This window comes from Montipora foliosa, chromosome 9, assembly GCF_036669935.1.
Source record: "Montipora foliosa isolate CH-2021 chromosome 9, ASM3666993v2, whole genome shotgun sequence".
In the NCBI taxonomy this organism is placed as follows: Eukaryota; Metazoa; Cnidaria; class Anthozoa; order Scleractinia; family Acroporidae; genus Montipora; species Montipora foliosa.
In genome coordinates, this window is record NC_090877.1 from 33266386 (window position 1) to 33282604 (window position 16219).

At 38.3% G+C, this 16219-nt stretch overlaps 2 protein-coding genes across 3 annotated transcripts; both read left to right on the forward strand.

Annotated features, from left to right (window-relative positions):
- Positions 1–57: 57 nt before the first annotated feature.
- LOC137970848 (calmodulin-like) lies at positions 58–7503 on the forward strand. Its single transcript, XM_068817470.1, has 5 exons — positions 58–172; positions 1804–1831; positions 3583–3726; positions 5174–5416; positions 7053–7503. Exons 1-5 carry the CDS (start codon positions 170–172, stop codon positions 7163–7165), a joined length of 531 nt encoding a protein of 176 aa, XP_068673571.1. The 5' UTR covers positions 58–169; the 3' UTR covers positions 7166–7503.
- A 269-nt stretch (positions 7504–7772) lies between these two features.
- Positions 7773–16088, forward strand: LOC137969968 (uncharacterized). 2 transcript variants are annotated; one of them, XM_068816393.1, is made up of 6 exons: positions 7773–7856; positions 8526–8553; positions 9463–9606; positions 11240–11482; positions 15557–15630; positions 16013–16088. In XM_068816393.1, the coding sequence occupies exons 1-5, from the start codon at positions 7854–7856 to the stop codon at positions 15622–15624; spliced, it is 486 nt and encodes a 161-aa protein (XP_068672494.1). In that variant the 5' UTR covers positions 7773–7853; the 3' UTR covers positions 15625–15630; positions 16013–16088. The 2 variants fall into 2 exon arrangements, with proteins under 2 accessions (XP_068672494.1, XP_068672493.1); XM_068816392.1 differs by lacking the exons at positions 7773–7856; positions 8526–8553 and adding an exon at positions 9156–9372.
- Positions 16089–16219: the final 131 nt, after the last annotated feature.

Consider the following 16219-nt stretch of genomic DNA (forward strand, 5'->3'; position numbering starts at 1 on the left):
AATCGCCTACATGAAAACCACAAAATTTCCATCTAAAACCCCATTCCAGTGGTGGTAATGCAGACAATATGTTTTAAATATCCAGGGCTGAGTAATAATCAAAACTAGTTTGTCAGTTAGGAGCATCCCTTCCCTTGGTGAAGCGTTGAAGGCGAGAGAAAACTAAGTCATGGTATGTAAGAAGCTTGTATCTTTTATCCTTTGCATGTCAGCCCAAAATGTACACCGTTAACAAATTCAAACATCGAATTTTCTGCAAATGGATTGACAAATGTTGATGGAATTGGTGATATAAAACAGTAAAGTATCATGCAAGTCTTGCAACTGTAGAGAAAAATTCCTTTTTCTATCGACAATCCCAAAGTTCATTTCCTGAACGACGTAACACGAAATTGAGAGATTCCGATCATCTTAAGAGTTCCAAGGAAAATGGGGGAAAACATCAAAATAGTATTAATTATTAACACATTTTGACTTTTTAAAAATACTTCAGTTTATTGTGCAATTCTATTCGTTCACCAAAGATCATGTCTACCCCATTTCTTTCTGCGGAGCCGTGATAGCTGATTTACAAGTGATGTTGTGAGAGTAGCCACAGCACTGCTGAGATGTCAAAAGATTTCTGCGGCAGTTAAAAAAAATGTTGTTGTCGTGTAGCCTGAGCGTGTAGAACATTCAAAGATTTCGGTACATATTTTCTGCACCTATTTTCTCCGGGTGGCAAGAGCGCGGTGAACTATGAGAAAGTTTGCACTGCCAAGTCAACTGAAAGACCCTCAAAGTCACTGAATTACTTTCCTAAAATAATCGCATTCTATCATAGCGACACATGTGAAACGCGCTTTTTAGTAAAGCAAATCCCCTTTTACAACACTGAACTAGAGTAAAATAAAGTTGAAACGAATTAGAATATAGCAAAATACAATGCAATACACCATTATAAACTTTACTTAAAATTGGTGGCAAATACAGTGAGTACATGTTTTCTGTCCAATTTGGTCCACGAACTACGCAACGGTCACTGAGTACAAGAGCCTTTGCTCAGACTGACACTGAACACATGTTTCCTGAATTCTAGACCGTTTCGTTACATATGATATAAGTTTACAATAATAATTTTTGAAATTGTGTTTTTAATTGATATAAAAAATTTTCACATGCAAATTCAAAAACTTAAACTGGTAGATTAAAAAAACATAAAATAATAATCAAGCAAGTAAGTGAGCCCGAAATATTTCTTTTTCTAAGTTCATGATAAACAGAAGAAAGTATTACTAAGTCATACTGTGATCCGTTCATTCAAGTTGTTCTGGCTTTTTCATGTCCCTTATTCAAAGTCACCGAGAAGTCGTCAACATTGGTTAAATTTCCTTAACGCAATAACTGCTATCGTTTGTGCTATAGAACGAACGCCGCGGAAAAGGAACTTTGTGTTAGTTCACTTGCACTGAATTAACCGGCCCGAATCATGAATAAAGGAACAGTAAAGCAGTGTTAACGTTTTCTCGTACATATTTCGATCTGAAATAAACGAGCAATTTGCACAATGCTTCCAGCAATAGACCGAATCGGCTAACTCAATGTTGTGCCCAATTCAAACCCTTTGGGGATAAAGCGTTTGGGAATAAAGCGTTTCAGTGCTCCAGGTATTTCCATATCATTTACAAACACAATACACAAAGAATCTTAATCGCGGGAGATTTGAATTGGGTACAACATTTAGTAAGCCGATTAGGTCTATTATGCATCAAATATAAAAATAGAATATTCGTAGCATAAGGGAGTTACGTTTTCTTCTTATAGGAAAAGCTCACCGACGAGCAGGTGCAAGGTTAGTTGAACCATCTTCCATTCAAAAAATAAATTGGTTGTATTTTCTGAGACGATTATTAGAGAACTGAAAGTTGACTTGCAGCAAAATCGTTGTTCAGGTAACGCTTCAATGGAGAGAAAAAGGATAATCTAGTTTCCAGGGCACTGGATCGAGAGCGATATTATTAAATTAACCTTTCCTAAAAAAACACCATAATATTTAGCCTGTTCCAGGTTCCCAGATAGACGAGAAAACGAAAACAACTGCGTTTGAAAAACGAGTGGGAGCTTGGGTCGAGGCGAGGCGAGGCGAGGCGAGCTGACTATCTGGGATCTTGGAACAGGCTACATAATATTCGACCATCAGGCTACGCCTCAAGTTAGATAGTTTTGCAAATTAACATTTAACAATTAGATTCCATGTTCAGTGCCGTGTGTCTGTTCAGTACTGTAATAGATCACGGATGACGTCAAAATGTAGTAAAAACAAAAAAGTCGCACACGCGAAGCAATAGCCGAGTGTGCCACTAATGTTCTTACCACATTTTGAGCGTCTTCTGTGGTCTATTACTGAACAGATGACAACATAGAGTCTATTTGTTTTATTATAATTAGGAATTAAAAGTTTTTGATAATGACGTCAGTTATGCATCTAGCTTCTAATAGATCAGAGGTGAGAACCAATCAAAATGAGCAAATTATTGAGGTTATCATATAATTCCTGATGGAGTGAAAGATGGGGGTCGCGCATCGGTATTGTTCTCTCAATTAGAGTGCGTCTGGTTGTCGAAAACTGAATGAAAATCATGTACTTATCGCATCCACCTACAACGTCACCCTCCTATCAGTCATATCTAAGGTTTTAGAGTGAGCAATAAGGCGCCCGCTAACGAGAAAACATTGTTGCAGAAACATTGTTTCCCGAATGCTTCCTCTGCGCGCAAACAAGGAAAAGTTTGCATTGCTTAGGAAGCAAAGTGTATCTAAACAAAGTCAGAATCATTTTTACTTCCCGGGAAGCAAATTTTGCTTCTGCAACAAATGTTTCCTGGGACCGCAAATGGGGAAACATTTGCTTCCGCAACAATGTTTCCGCGACATTATTTTCCTCGTCGCCTATAGGCTAGTTTCGAAACAAAAGGACGAAAGTGCAATGGTTCTGTTCTCTTGTTCTTGCACAATTCAAAACCTAGCTGACTGTTTTCTTACAAACTGAAGGCTGATTTTAAGTAAGAGAATTATCGTTTTGACACTAGAAGACGCACAAACAGAAGTACAAACAAACAGACAAATCGTCCCAAGCTTTGGTCGACTAATGTGAATTCACGTCGACCTATTCGATAAGTGTTGTTCGACTTAAATTCATCAGTACAAAACGGGCAATGGAAGGACAACAAGGTATGCGGTCACCCTACCTTTCGCGCCAACCTTTTTTCCTTCTGCCAAATTGAAAACATCCTATAAACCATCGCTTTTATAGCTAGTTCCATTTCCCCGCGATGGTTAATTTGTCAATGTCCAACGTGGATTTAGGTTGGTCTAGAAGGAAAAATCCTCTTGGAAAAATTGTCTTCCTAGACGGCCAATTTCAGACGACTGAGTCGTCTAAATTTGTTCGTCACGTCTTCATATTAGACGAATTGATCAGTCCGACTGTGACGATTTGTTTGTCTTCTAGTTTGAGAACGGCCAATTTAAAATGAGGCGGAGAAATAACAATCTATTCACCGCCAGGCAACTAATACGTCCTCACGTTCCCCTTACGTTCAGAATACAGGGAAGCCTTCAGGAATTTTGACAAGGACAGAAGTGGTTTTATTACCACAAAAGAGCTTGGCAATGTCATGCGATCACTGGGTGAGAACCCTCGTGAAGAGGACTTACAGATGATGATTAACAGCGTGGATATTGACGGCAAGTAAACAGTGTATATCATAAATCAGTAGAAACCCCAATAAAGTTGGCATTATATGTTCCTTCAATTTGATTGGCTCGTGTATTCACTGAAGGAGTTGAGTCAAACAAACTGGCGATTGGAAAAGATTGAAATATAAACAAAAAGGTCAAAACAGACGGACATCATTTCACCGACAGCTTTAAAGAAGGTTAAATTGGCAAAATGTCTTTTTCGGCACGGTTTTGATTTATGAAAATCTGCAAGTGTAGACGGAAGTTAAACAAATCAGATTTTCATTAGAGACCCCTAAAGTTCACAGAAGGGACTAGGAGTTGCCCAGGAATGGAGGTCCTCTGCAAGGTCACGTGTTCAAGCCCCGTCCAAGCCTGTTTCTTTTTTTAGGCTTCATGTATTTCAACTTCCTTAGTTCACTTGAATACACGGGCATTACATATATTCTATATTAGTATATACTAAAACAGTGGATAGCGTTGAACGCGGGCGCTGATTGGCTCGTCAAACTCCAAATATCCTGTGCTATTTACTTCCGAGCAACTCGAGAAAAAATGGCGTCCCGATTTGCATCCGTGACAAGTGAAGAAAACATCCAAATTAATTTTTTAAGCTGTATATTATCTCACTGTCGGTGGCTAGCGTTGGATATCCACCGCTAGCCACCTCCACTTCGGTGAATAGTTGTTAACTATTCATTAGTTCAACTGTTACTGGATATAACTGTAACTCACAAGTGACCAATTGTTATAGGAGCTTGGTAGCTCAGTTGGTAGAGCATGCGCAGTGCAGCTCAATCGCATGGTCATGCATGGTTCGAGCCCTCTTCATGCCTGGATTTTTTTTCAGGCTTTCTTAGCAACGGCATAAGTTGCTGCTTGACTGTGATGATCTCCTCTTTTCATATAGATAGGTCTTGAAAGTAAATATAAGGTCGTATTCTATTGGGATGAGTCAACCGTTTCAACCGCAACCGGTTTCAGCTGAAGCGGTTGAAGTTTCCCAATAGAACACCTTTCAGAACGTTTTCGGTTGATATACGGTAACTCCTGGGAATAGTCATTACCAGACTTCGCCGCGTTGACAAGACGTTACTGGAGCCCGCGCGGCCGACTTCTAAAAGCCCGCATAAACGACAGCGGTCGTCGCCTATGCTTTTTCCACCGTTGCAATCTAGTTTCCTGCTGCTTGAAAAAATTGATCAACCAAACCAACCGAAAACGGTTTTTTCTCAATAGAACACGAAAAAACTCAACCAACCTAAAACGGTTGATCCAAATAGAACATATATACGACCTGAGTAAAAAAATGTAATTCAACCTTTGCTAAGGAATTCAAGTGAATATTTAATTTATATTTATTTCCTCCGATGAAGGATTATTTCACTTCCCTTCTAATTCGTATTATCAAACGTTTCACATACATGTAGATAACATGTTTTTAATTTTAAAGGCAACGGACAGATGGATTTTGAAGAATTTGTAAAACTTATGGTAGCAAAGAATCAATTTTCCTTCAATGAAGATGAAGCAATGGAAGCCTTCAGGATCTTTGACCGAGATGACCGAGGGTACATTATGTCGACCGAACTAAGGAATATCTTCCAATCCTTGGAGGACAAAATTTCTGATCATGATATAAATGAAATGCTGCAAGATCAAAAACACCAATTCAACAGGAAAATTACTTTTGATGGTAAGAACAATGTGCATTGAATTATCGTAAAACATGATAGAAGATGCCTTGTTGGCCAGGAGTAAGTAGTGTTGTTAGACTCAAGACGTTTCCGGATCACAGGAATTACTGAAAAGTTGTTAGGGCTCCAGGGTGACGTGGCTGGCCGGGAAGGATAGAAGTGAGCCGGTCGGGCATTGTGCCCTCGACTGCATGAGCCAAATCTTGTCCTATCCCGCCCTCCCTCTCAGCTAATAGAAAATACATATTGTTTTGAAAAGCTGATTGTTGATCGACTTAAGGTGAACATTTTCCAGTTTTGAGCAAAGATTCTGTTTTCTTTCGGGAACCTGCAATTAGCCAGTTACATCACCAAATCAAATAGAGATCTTTGCAGATAAGGCAGCCATTTTGATTTCTATTGTTTTGAAAGACATTATGGGATGCTCAGGGGGCAAATTAATATGTATTTATCCCCTGGGCATCCCATAATAGCTATTTGAAACAGTAGAAATCAAAATGGCTGCCGTATCTGCAAAAAGGTCTATAATAAGAAGCTTAATTAAAGTGCCTATGAAACAAAAAATACCTAATGCTTATTTGAAAGATCTTTTGAAGAAAGGGAATATGGTGTTCTCATTTATAAAATATCTCATATCATTGGGGAGACATTAAGGTTTTTGTGTTAAAACTGATGACGTCCTCAGGGGATCCAAGGAGAAAACAAATCACAAAATCTAAAATATCCTTGGAAATATTACCGCAGTTTTCTTCAAACTTGGCACTAATAATGTTTATCGGTCAGCTCATAAAATGACACCCAATGTACAGTTGTCATACTCTGCACCATCTTGCAACTTATTTACGGGTTATTACTCATGCCAAGTTTGAATCATATCGCTGTTACATTTTGAGTGATATTCTTGATTTTGTGATCCACCTTCCAGCGGAACTACTGATGACGTCATCAATTTGCTAATTTGCATAACACAAAAACTCAAATATCTCTGAAACAAAAAAAGATAATTCAAAACTGTAAAGGCCATCAGTCATTATTTTAATAATTTTTTTACTTCATAGGCACTTTAATTAATTGTAAGGCGTTTTCAAGCCAACGAAGCCAAGCGGAAGTTGGCGTCCTCTATTCTTGGGCGATGGGCGCTCAAAATTAAACCTGAAGCAGATTTTCAAGAAAACAGCGAAACGCCTTCTGATTGCAGTCTTTCATTTTAAGGACGGTGCCTACTAATTAAAGATATTTTTGCCCCGGTTTATGATTGTGCAGGAACTGTAGATCTAAACAAGTGTTATTGAAATCCAAAAAGAAAATTGGGGGTAACCACGCATTTTTCAAAGATAATTCATCAATAATATTGGTAAAAAGCTTTAAAATACAAAGCAATGTATGGCGTTCTTTCTCAAATTGAAGCTTAATTATCTCTCAAAAATGCATGGTTACGCTCAATTTTATTTTTGAATACCAAGAGTACTTACTAAGATCTACTTTCTCCGGATAGTTTTAAACCGCGCAAAAATATCCCTGAATTAGTAAGAATCACCGATAGGAAATCCGAGTGTCTCGAGATGCGCAGAACATATGCGCAATAACAATAGTAGGCACCGTCCTTAAAATTAAATGCTTCTATTTTTTTCCAAGATTTTTTCCAAATGACCAAGGAGGGAGTTTGTCCTAAGGAATCAAAGCAAAAGGATGCATCATCACGACCCAAGTACGCAAGAAGGAGACAAAAGTTCTATATTTACAGCTAAACTGCGACTCAACTAATAAAAGAGACAATTCACTTGTGTTATGATAGAGCAACATGTTGTCACTAGACAACAAATCTATTGCTTTTTAAAAAAAATTGTTTCTTCACTACCCCTTATTTTCCTCTTCTTTGAAAACATATTTGTCCCGGTATTCAACTGACTTTTGATTAAAAGATCAACCTTATTATTGTCCGTAGAATTCCCTTTTTATGGGACAAAACTAAGGAATGTGAGAAACTGCATATGGAGATCCTTTCTTTGTGCAAAGTTAAGCCTGGATCTGCCCTGAAACCCTACCTGAATAAAAGCAGAGTATGAGAAATCCGATCACGTACCCACAGAATTCTCCCTCGAATGTCTGCAACGCCTCTAGGAGTTATCTTTGTAGTTCAATGATGCTTCACAAAAAAACATGGAAACGTAATCGATTCTATAAAAAGACTGGATAAGGAAGATTACCACAGAAAATTTGTTGACCGGAAAGCAGCAAATACCGGTATCAGCTCGACAGGTTGATATCTGATCGCTGATGCATGGCTGAGGTTTTTGTATCAATTTGAGCCTAATTTTGCCTGCTTTAAAGCATTAAAGATAAAGCAAAACATCACTTTTGAAGAACAGAAGGGTTTGAAAGGCCACTAGATATAGCACCGTTCAAGAAGACTCAGGGACGTCAAGATACTTTAGTATGGTGGGGGCTTTTGAGTGATATTCGACGATATTTATTACTGTTACAGTAGTAATTTTTAATTGATGTCTTTGGTGACTATATCCTATATACTGAGAAGACGAAAAACAGGAGAACGGGTTAATCTCAAAATATTACATTTGAATTTACTGGCAGTCGGTTTTTACGAAGAAGGAACAGATTCAGCAGTATTTGGGTATTCACGGTATTGTCTAGTGATTTAAACAGAGATCTAGCGCAGCTCTCGTTTCATAGTCAAATTTTAAGGTTAACTAACAGTGAAAATGATTTTTGCACACTGATCTGGGGCGCATGCGCAGTTGGTCAAAGGCAAGCCGTGCCGCGGCTTGTTAACTGAATGTGGTCGATATTGAACAGTTCCTATGGTTTTCGTACATGGCGCTAAATGCGAAGTCTACCAAGCTATGTATACAATGTATACAAGGTTGTTCCGCTTAGTTTTAACTAATTGTTCCTAGGTTAAATCCCCTTTTCCTGAGTGAAACCCATCCTGAGACCCAAATATCTGCAACAACAATTTTGAAAAACGTGCTAAACTGCAACCTATCGACATCTGGATAAAAAGTTCGGGATGTGGCCAAAATAATACTAACAAAATTGTAAAAGCTTTGTTTGTTTTCACCCTATGCGTTTATTTCAATGTCTAATCAGGAATCTCTCACGGAATGCCAGCTTACAGGTAGGTCGTATAAAAATATCTAAAGCCCCCCTTATTTGATTGGTCAGAGTTACTGTAAAAGAAACTATGGAAAGATCAAAATTTAATCGTAACAGTTTTGCTCCAAGAAGTCATCTTCATGTTTTGATCCTGCTTTGATAAATACTAATTGAATGCAATGAAAATACTAACCGTCAAGAGATAACTTCCAACTGTTCTGGTGAATAAGTCATAAATTCAATTGAAGCGGACCATTTACAAAAAAGGAAGAAATAATTCTAATTGAAAAAATTAATCTGCAAAGAGCTCAGACCACTGCTGCATGCACGGCCCATTTAGCATGTCTCAAAATCTTCCAAAACTGTTATAACTTCATTACTTATACATGGTTTTTGTTATTCCCTTCACTATCCCTAACTAAAATTTTCAGATACTCTTCTTCTTGGTCTTTCATTAAATAGTATTATGCAACGACGAACACCATCTGGAATCAGATTCATAGTAAACGTTTTATTTTCAATGAGCCAGCGGTCCCATTTTGCCGTTCGAAAGTTATTTCTCAACCCCCTGCTGGAAATTGCTTTTGCAGCCATATTGGCAGCGATAAATATCTTCAAAATGAAAATCAGTCGTAGTATATGTTTAGGAATGCATAGGCATACCTTACACCTGAACATAAGCATCTAAAACCACTACAAGGTTACGTGGGACTTCAGGTTTTCGCCTGGATGAATACTGGGAAATTTGCGTGCTTAACTGGGTGTCCACCCTCCGATGGACAATATCCTTACGACAGTGTTAGTGTTTCTGGAATGTCCTCCTCAGTTAGTACAATTAACGGTAAGAAAAGGGACATAAACGCACACTCCCTAAATTGATTGTTCCAAGAGTGTAAATCTAATCTTTGCTTTAAAAATTGTTTTCATACAGAGTATTTCGAGGCTTTCCGACATTTTGACAAGGACAAAAATGGATTTATAACCACAAAGGAGCTTGGAAATCTCATGAAATCACTTGGTGAAAATCCCACCGAAAACGAGCTCCAAAGGATCAAAAATACCGTGGATGTCGACCGTAAGTCTTCGACGTCTTGCAATCAATCATTTAACAATTCGCCGTGTTGTCCTTGTGCGTATGTATTCAAACGCCAGGCCCACGTATTAACTTTCAAAGTTCCTGAATCCTCTTGTTTGCTCAGATTGCCACGAAAATATGAAAGAAGGTGACTTGATAACTGCATGGGTGTCAACTTTCTGAAGATGGATCAAATAATTTGCTCAAAAGTATATTGGTAGTTTATGGTTAAGATGGTTTCCATATTTAGCATTTTGCATCTACACTCAGGCTCCTTAATTTTTCAGGAATAAGAACCTTTTCTTACACTGAGAACTTTCAGGCTGCGATTAACCAAAATAATAAGAAAATGAAGAGCCTTCCCCTGTGGGTTGAGAGTCGGTTAAGAACGTATTCATTTTGCTCATTTATTGTTTTGCTTTGTTGTTGGGAGTTTTAATACAAATACAGGTAAAAGAAACGTAAAACTGTAGTCTAACAGGAAAGTTAACTCAAATACTTCGGGACGATTTTGAAACATTAACAATGTGGATTTATCATTGCATGATACATTGAAGAATACCTCAGTTTATAGTCGAACTTTCACACAACCGTTTTGTATACTACCGTTATTAATATGTTCTAAACATTGCGACAACTTTTAGAACATGTTAAGAACGGTATATGTAGTCTAACGGGAATATCATTAGTGAACTCAAATACTTGGGGACGCCGTTTTTAACATAGATAATGTGGTTTTCATATTGTGTGATACAGTCACTTTGACTGTATCACACAAAACAACTCGGTTAGTAGTCGAAGAAAGTATACCAAACAACTTTAAGAACATGTTTGCAACGTTTTCAGTCGATTTTCAGACTCAAATCGTGAAAAAATAAGACCGTTGAGCCTCAGCCCCAAAATAAAACGTTATTTTAAAAAAAGAGTATATTTCTGCCAAAATGTATTGCCTGTTTGGCTTGCGATCATTGCAGATTTGGTGGATTTTCATTGCCACAAAGCTACTCTCCTTCATCAGTTCGATGTCTCCCTTTTTGGTACATTTATGGATGGAGGTTTAAAAAAGCAGTGTATAAGGAGAGAGGCGTATATAGCAGGTGCCACAGCACTTGTACAAAATGAATCCAATCTTACCTAATCATGTAGGCAGCGGAATTAATATTTTTCTGGCTCGTGTGTGCATAAAAAACAAGCTAACGACAGATTATCCTTGATATTACGGCGTGGTGCTGGACAAATATGGATTTTTCTATGTAGGTGTGCTCAGCTGTTGTCAAAAAGACAACTAAAAATGTGACATGTATGATCCAGACACACAGGCTTTAAAGCGAAACAAAAGCAAGGGTGAGTCGATTTTGATAAGACACGGAAACTGATTTAAAAAAAAACAGTGTACGAAGTTTTGTCGGAATATACGATCAGTTAAATTTTTAAAGGGAATCACCTTACACGAGTAAGCAGGATACACAGAATCATTAATGAGATGAAAGTCCACGCGTGAGAGAATTGCTACGTCCTTCAAGCGAAATCCTTAAAAAGCATTTTTCAAACAACAAACAAAGATGTTCAGTGCATCCAAACCTAAGTTAATTTGGATCTGACCAGTTGCCTGTCCTTTTTATAACTTGTAAAGGAAACGGCAAGATGGATTTCCAGGAATTTGTTGAACTTATGGCGAAGAAAAATCAGCATGGAATGGATGTGGGCGAGGCGAAAGAAGCTTTCAGGATCTTTGACCCAGATGACCGCGGTTACGTTCTTACCTCCGAGCTACGCCAGGCGTTTGGAAGGTTAGAGGAAGGGATATCCGAGAGTGAATTGGCGGAGATTCTAGATGACAACTTCCACGGTGGAAACAGAAAAATTTATTTTGAAGGTATAGTTTTTTAATGGTGACGATTTTTGACATAAGAAAATCAATATGATATTTTCCTAGGAGGTTTTCATGGAGATAAAAATAGGGAGCTTTAGCAACGACAACGGCGACGGCAACGAGAACGTCACCAATTTGCATATTCAGTGGGCGAAAACAATAGCTTTGCACGCCCTGCACGTGAATTTTTCATTTTTGTCCATTTCTTTGCCGTCGTCAGCAAAGCAACAACGTGAAATAACCAAGTTTGAGACGTTATGGAGAACGTCAGCACTTGGAGATAAATTTTCATTTTTCTCCCCTAAATTAAGCGCCGCTCATTACCGTTTCATTCCTGAGGGAATGCTACACCTTTGTCACATTAAAAAGCTTGGAATAGTCTCGAGTTAATTGCAGTAACGCGAATATATGTTTTGAGATGACGTTCTCGTTACCGTTCCCGTCGTCGTTGCTAAAGCTCCCTAATAAGGAGCTTAAGCAACGACAACGGCGACGGCAACGAGAACGTCACAAATTTGCATATTTAGTGGGTAAAAACAATAGCCTTGCACGCCCTGCACGTGCGTTTTTCACTTTTGTCCATTTCGTTGCCGTCGTCAGCAAAACAACAGAGAGCTGATTCTAGGACGAGAACGACTACGAGTACGAGATTTTCTCAATGAACAACAGTGAGCGCGCGCTAACCAGTGTCATTTTGGCGGGAAAAGCGTGATACCGTCGTCATTTTAGTACGAGGTTTTGCACGAATGTCGTCGTGTCAAAACAAGTCAACAACAGGGTAGCAGTTTTGGCATTTTTCGATCAGCAAAAAGGCCCAGGTAACAGCAATAAGAATAACTGAGCAACCTATTCTGCCAACAAAGAGTAAGATTGATCGTACGGGTTATAAATTTTTTAAGTATTTTCGCTAAAAACTAGAAGTCTAAACTCGTACTCGTACAACGTGAAATAGCCAAGTTTTTGGTTTTGTGAAGAAGGTCAGCACTTGAGGATAATTTTTGCATTTTCGCTCCTAAAATGGAGTGCCGTTCCGACTGGTGTCATCTTTGAGGAAATACCACACCCTTGTCATATTAAAAACGTTGAAATAGTCACGAAGCGATTAAAATAACGCAAATTTATATTTTGAGATGACGTTCGCGTTGCCGTCGCCGTTGTCGTTGCTTAAGCCCTGGTCAAACGTAATCGCAAGTAGTCGCAAGTAGCCACAAGTTGGACTTGCGTAGAGACTTGCGTTGGGTGGCCAAATTGACTCGCAAGTTCCCTCGCAAGTACATGCAAGTCGCAAAAAAAAAAACCATATATTTTCAGTTAGTCTGATTGGTCAACCAACTTGCGTTGGGTGGCCAAACGGTGAAAAACTTGCGTCGACTTGCGAGAAAATTTGATCTCGACCAAAGTCAACGCAAGTGCACGCAAGGCCTGTCCAAACGGAGTCGCAAATTGACGCAAGTTGTGAACTTGCGTCGACTTGCGAGTCCGTTTGACCAGGGCTTTAAGCTCCCTCAGTAGGGAGCTTAAGATCGACCACGACGACGTCGACGAAAAGGGGTTGACTAGCGGTAGAGTTATTTTCATAGAGTTATGTCGTAGAGTTAGAGTTAAGTTTGCAAAATCCTGAATTTAGAAATACAGAAATACAAAAAGTATCCTAAACATGCATAAAAGCTAACCTTATAGGCCTAATTAGGCCTAAACAAAAGTTAAGCTTTTATGAATGTTGGCTTCCAAAATCTTGAATTCAGCATTTTGGAAACTTAACTCTATAAACTCTACGACATAACTCTATGAAAATAACTCTAAGAATAGCTGTCCCCCGACGAAAACTCCACAAAACAATGATATCATTGCTTAAAAGAACATAAATAATCGTGCCTCACGTGCGGCACGGATTTTAGCTCATATTTTTGCGGTTCTCTGCGTGACGGCGGCGTGAAATCATTAAATTTCAGGTTTTGACGACAACGTGAGCATGCAACAGAGAATCTTTCATTCTCTGTTTTCAGTCAGAAACCGCTCGTACCAATTTATTTTTAGGATACTTCGCCGACATTGAGCGACGTGAACGAAATGGAATAATCGCGAAAGACTTATACTAGTTAAGAGCAAAGTTCTTTTTTAAGTTTCCTAATGACGAATGGATGTATGAAACAAATTTCTTCATATATTCAGTAACCGCAAACTAGAAAAACCAGCTCACGATAAACACCTCTGTATAAAATGAAAGGGTTGTGGTACCTGAAAATAACCATACGACGAGCCCATCAGAAGGAGCATTTCTCTGAAATAAATTCTTGATCGGGTGTTTTGACAGAGACCTATAGGCCACTTCGGAAAACACCATAATACTCTTTGTTTGTCCCCCCAAATTTGCATCAGCATTGTTTTTGTTTTCTCTTGGGACCATTGCAAGTCCCAAGAGAAACTGGAAACAATGCTTTGGGGTGACAGACAAAGATTATTATGGTATTTTCCAAAGTGGCATATTCTTGGCTTACATTCACGTGATGAGACGGCCATGTTTAGAAAATGGCCCCACAAGTTTTGCATGATAATATAAATAAAGTCAAATTCCCAAAAGACATTTTACTGCATTGTGGCTGCCGTGACGTCAGATACAACCCATCAATAGTTATTGTTAGAAAAGTCTTTCCCGCGAATGAGACTCCCGCGGGAGCCCGATGACCAATCACAAAAAACAAACTTGACGTCATGGCGTTACCGAACCGGAACTGCCTTAATTTGTTTTTTTTTTCTTGCGGAAAAGGTAGATCGGTCTGTAAAAATGCCGTGACATAAGCTTAGTAAGGGAGTTTTTCCCTCCTTGTCATGGGTTCTCGCATACGGTTAACAGAAATCAGGAACCATCTAATAAGATGCAATTTATAAGAAAGTGGAATGTGGGCCTGCACGATCCAAGAATAAGATATAAAAACAAACTACAAGTAGGTAACCTTGAGTACATGTTAAGCAGTACGAAACACTATACAGCGTTTTCACTCACGTGACCGGCAGCCATATTGGATTACTGAAGGAGGATTAGTTCCGTAGACCATCATGGCTGCCATTTCTATGTTTTGGATTACCAACATGGCCGCTGTGACATCATGTGAAGACGCTCTATTAAAATATCGGAAAGAGTGAGAAAGAAAAAAATTCTTTTGAAATATAAGAAACGAATGCATTTTCATATCTTCATCAAGAGCATTCCCCACTTTTAAAGGACCGTTAATCTTATATCATACTTAGTCAGTCTGGCTTTTGGAGGATACAGCTGTAATGAACTTTCCTTGTTCCTTGATTATGAGCTATGGATCTCGCGACTGGCTCATCTTTGTAAAGCAAGATTGAAAAGCTGTAGGCAACATACTATTATGAAATTTAGACACTAAATTACGGTAAAAGTCAATGAAATTTACAATACCAAACGATTTATTAAAATAACAGAGACTAGAGGATTGATCAATATGAATTATTATACATTGAGCTCACTATCTCTTTCCTGATTGGCCGAAAGCCTACAGTGAATTTTCGAAATCAGCGCCCGTGACGTCATAACTGCAGATTATACATTAATCATGTCAAGGTCAGCCAAGGTCACGGGTAATCATGTCATGTATGACCGCAGTGCATGATTTCTTAGGGTAATCATGTCAAGTTCGCGCGCTTTGTGTTGCTTGCTGTCAGTGCCAATTAATTTTACCAATTCTACTCACTGTCGTGACCGTTTTTTTTTTCCTTCAATGTATAATAAAACAATTATTAGATTAGGTTTTTGTGATATCCAGAATAATCAAGGTCTCGGTAAGGGTTATCAGCCTCAGCCTTCGGCTTCGGCTGATAACCCTTACCTCGACCTTGATTATTCTGGATATCACAAAAACCTCATCCAATAATTGTTTAAAAACGCATTAGTTATAATAGAAAGACATTTTTTGAAATATACCCTGGCTGCAAAGTACGTTCATATGTTATCGCCCAGCTAGTAACTGTATCACAAAATAGTGTGACACCTGAGCTCCGTTTGCTTTTTTTAGTAACATATGCTGTTTGTCTACTAATTTTTTGTTCACACAGAATTCAAGAAGATGACAAGAGTACAGATTAACAATAATGAGGCCACAAGCCCTAACAGTATGAAGTGAATTAAGGCAAGATGAAACATGGCTTATGTCTGCTAGATCACTAGTTGAAGATTTAAAAGTATCTCCATCATGGTCAGGAAAAATATACATTTTATTTGATAATTAACAGCTTTAATAGTCTCTTTACAGAATTCTACGTTTTGATGATCCCGTAACCAGAGTCTCATTCCAAACAAGGGGTGTAAAAATACACTCAATTACCTGAAAGATACTTATTACCCAACTTTTATTGAAAGGATTTAGAGAAATTAGACTTAAAACAATTATCTGAAAAAAATGGCGAGTTATTCATGCAATAACAAGTGCAGTTGCACAGTCATCACAATATTTCTATAATTATTTATTTACTTATTTATTTATTTATTTATTTATTTATTAATTTATTTAGGTTCGCCTGATGATGATCCACACAAGGAAAAAAACAAGGAAGGAATAAATTCAAATATTGAGACCATTGAAATGCACCTATAATAGTCTTGATTCCATATTTTACGGACAGTACGTGGGCATTTTCCATTAATTTTGGTAATTGTCCCTGGCAATATCACTTTCATTATTTTCATGTATAGTGAATGTCTTTTTAAGCAGGGCTGGT

Bases quoted from the DNA above. Each gene is read 5' to 3' on its own strand.
- LOC137970848 (XM_068817470.1), top strand. The intron at 1,832-3,582 runs GTTAGTTGAACC...CCTTACGTTCAG, and splicing joins CACCGACGAGCAGGTGCAAG to AATACAGGGAAGCCTTCAGG. The intron at 5,417-7,052 runs GTAAGAACAATG...TTTTTTTCCAAG, and splicing joins CAGGAAAATTACTTTTGATG to ATTTTTTCCAAATGACCAAG.
- LOC137969968 (XM_068816392.1), top strand. From the start codon at position 9,261: ATGAATACTGGGAAATTTGCGTGCTTAACTGGGTGTCCACCCTCCGAT. The intron at 9,607-11,239 runs GTAAGTCTTCGA...TAACTTGTAAAG, and splicing joins AAATACCGTGGATGTCGACC to GAAACGGCAAGATGGATTTC. The intron at 11,483-15,556 runs GTATAGTTTTTT...TTGTTCACACAG, and splicing joins CAGAAAAATTTATTTTGAAG to AATTCAAGAAGATGACAAGA.